This window comes from Cyclopterus lumpus, chromosome 21 (genome assembly GCF_009769545.1).
Source record: "Cyclopterus lumpus isolate fCycLum1 chromosome 21, fCycLum1.pri, whole genome shotgun sequence".
In the NCBI taxonomy this organism is placed as follows: Eukaryota; Metazoa; Chordata; class Actinopteri; order Perciformes; family Cyclopteridae; genus Cyclopterus; species Cyclopterus lumpus.
In genome coordinates this window covers 8,878,758-8,880,458 of record NC_046986.1, presented here as the reverse complement: position 1 = coordinate 8,880,458, position 1,701 = coordinate 8,878,758, and the positions used below count along the sequence as shown (strand labels likewise).

The following is a 1,701-nucleotide window of genomic DNA, read 5'->3' as shown; positions in this document are numbered from 1 at the left end:
TTCTCATTTCAAAAATATTGTTCTTTTGCAGTTAGTTTTTTCAAGCTCATGGATAGATTGGTGTACTAACACTATCTGCTCACAGAGCTCACACATGTCAAGTTCACATGGTCCACTTACAGATCTCAGTGTCTCTTTCTAAAGTGAACATTTAGTCCATCCTCTATGATCAAGTGTCTGGCTTCAATGGCGGATTTTGCATAATTCGCCTCACGCTTTGACACCTTCACTCAGTAATAACACTCAGAATCCTCTTTGGGACTTTTAAACTCATCTTTCAGTCCCTTCTCTTTGGTTGTGAGTCTATACTGCCAGGTCGTCCTTCCGAGCTCGGCTGCTGGTGCCACTGGCTTTGCTCAGGCGTCGTTTGTCCTTCATGTAGCTGGAGTGCAGCAGCAGCGATGGGGAGCAGCTGTTGGGCAACTCTGAGGGCACTCGGTCGTATCTCATCATCAAGAAGTCTGCATCCTTCTCCAGGTTGTCGCAGCTGTGATGCCGCTCTGTGGCCAAGTTCACTGAGTTCTGCTGCAGCGCCATCCTGTTGTTGAAGGGATGAGAGGCCATAGAGGTTATGGGGTTCAGGGAGTTCGGGGCTGCCAGGCACTGGCTGAAGTCAGGAGGTGGGGTGCAGGAGGCCGAGGGCCGAGGGGGGCTGTTGGGCTCCAAGGCTGCGGACGCGACCACCGTCATAGTTCTCTTTTGTATCCTCTTGTTGCGTAAACACCTCCTGGCGCTCTTCCAGCTAAGGTGGTAGAGCTCCAGCACAGAGAGAAGCAGAGACACACCGGCCACCACCAGCATGAAGATGATGAAGACGTTCTTCTCTGTGGGCCGGGACATGTAGCAGTTGACGGGGTTGGGGCAGGGCCAAGCCCTGCACAGGTACAACGCCCTGAGGAACACCCCATAGATCATGTACTGTACCACGATGAACGTCACCTCCATTACTGTGCGAATCATGATGCTCAGGATGTAAGTCTGTAGCAGCGCTCCTTTCAGGCGAACACGGCCAGTCCCATCATTTGCCATTATACTTTTGCTCGCTTTCTGCTGAAGGTATTCCTTCTCCCCCTCCAGGTCTTCTCCGCCTTCCCCTCTCTCTTCCCGTTGGTCCTGCTCCATCCTCCGCAGCTTCTCCTCCCTGCGCACAATGTGCATGGCGTGGCCCATGTAGATGAGGGACGGCGTGGAGACAAAAACAATCTGCAACACCCAGTAGCGGATGTGGGCGATGGGGAAGGCGCTGTCATAGCACACGTTGGTGCAACCAGGCTGCTGAGTGTCGCACAGGAAGTCACTCTGCTCGTCGCCCCAGGACGACTCGGCTGCTGTGCCCAGCACCAGGATGCGAAAGATGAAGAGGACGGTGAGCCAGACCTTCCCGACCGAGGTAGAGTGTTCCTGCACCTCCTCTAGGAAATTCCCCAGGAGACTCCAGTCCCCCATCACTGCTCACAGGCCGAACACACACCTGAGACACAAAGACTGGAGCAGGAGGAGAGAAAGTGCGAGAAGGAGGTGCACCACAGGTGAAAAGGTATAGTCACCGAGGGGGAGAGGTGGAGGATGAACTGAGCAGAGAAGAGGGTAAAAGGGAGAAAGGAGAAATACAATCAGTCATAGAATGATAGGTCCTCTATATTGCTGCAGATGAAATGACCACATTGAAATGTGTGTGGGGCATCATAAAAATAGCTTCTC

The 1,701-nt window shown here is 52.9% G+C and overlaps 1 protein-coding gene across 1 annotated transcript; it reads right to left on the bottom strand.

The window, feature by feature from the left end:
• Positions 1-303: 303 nt before the first annotated feature.
• On the bottom strand, positions 304-1,478 carry gja5a (gap junction protein, alpha 5a). The gene has a single exon (XM_034561640.1). It carries the CDS (start codon positions 1,444-1,446, stop codon positions 304-306), a length of 1,143 nt encoding a protein of 380 aa, XP_034417531.1. The 5' UTR covers positions 1,447-1,478.
• Positions 1,479-1,701: the final 223 nt, after the last annotated feature.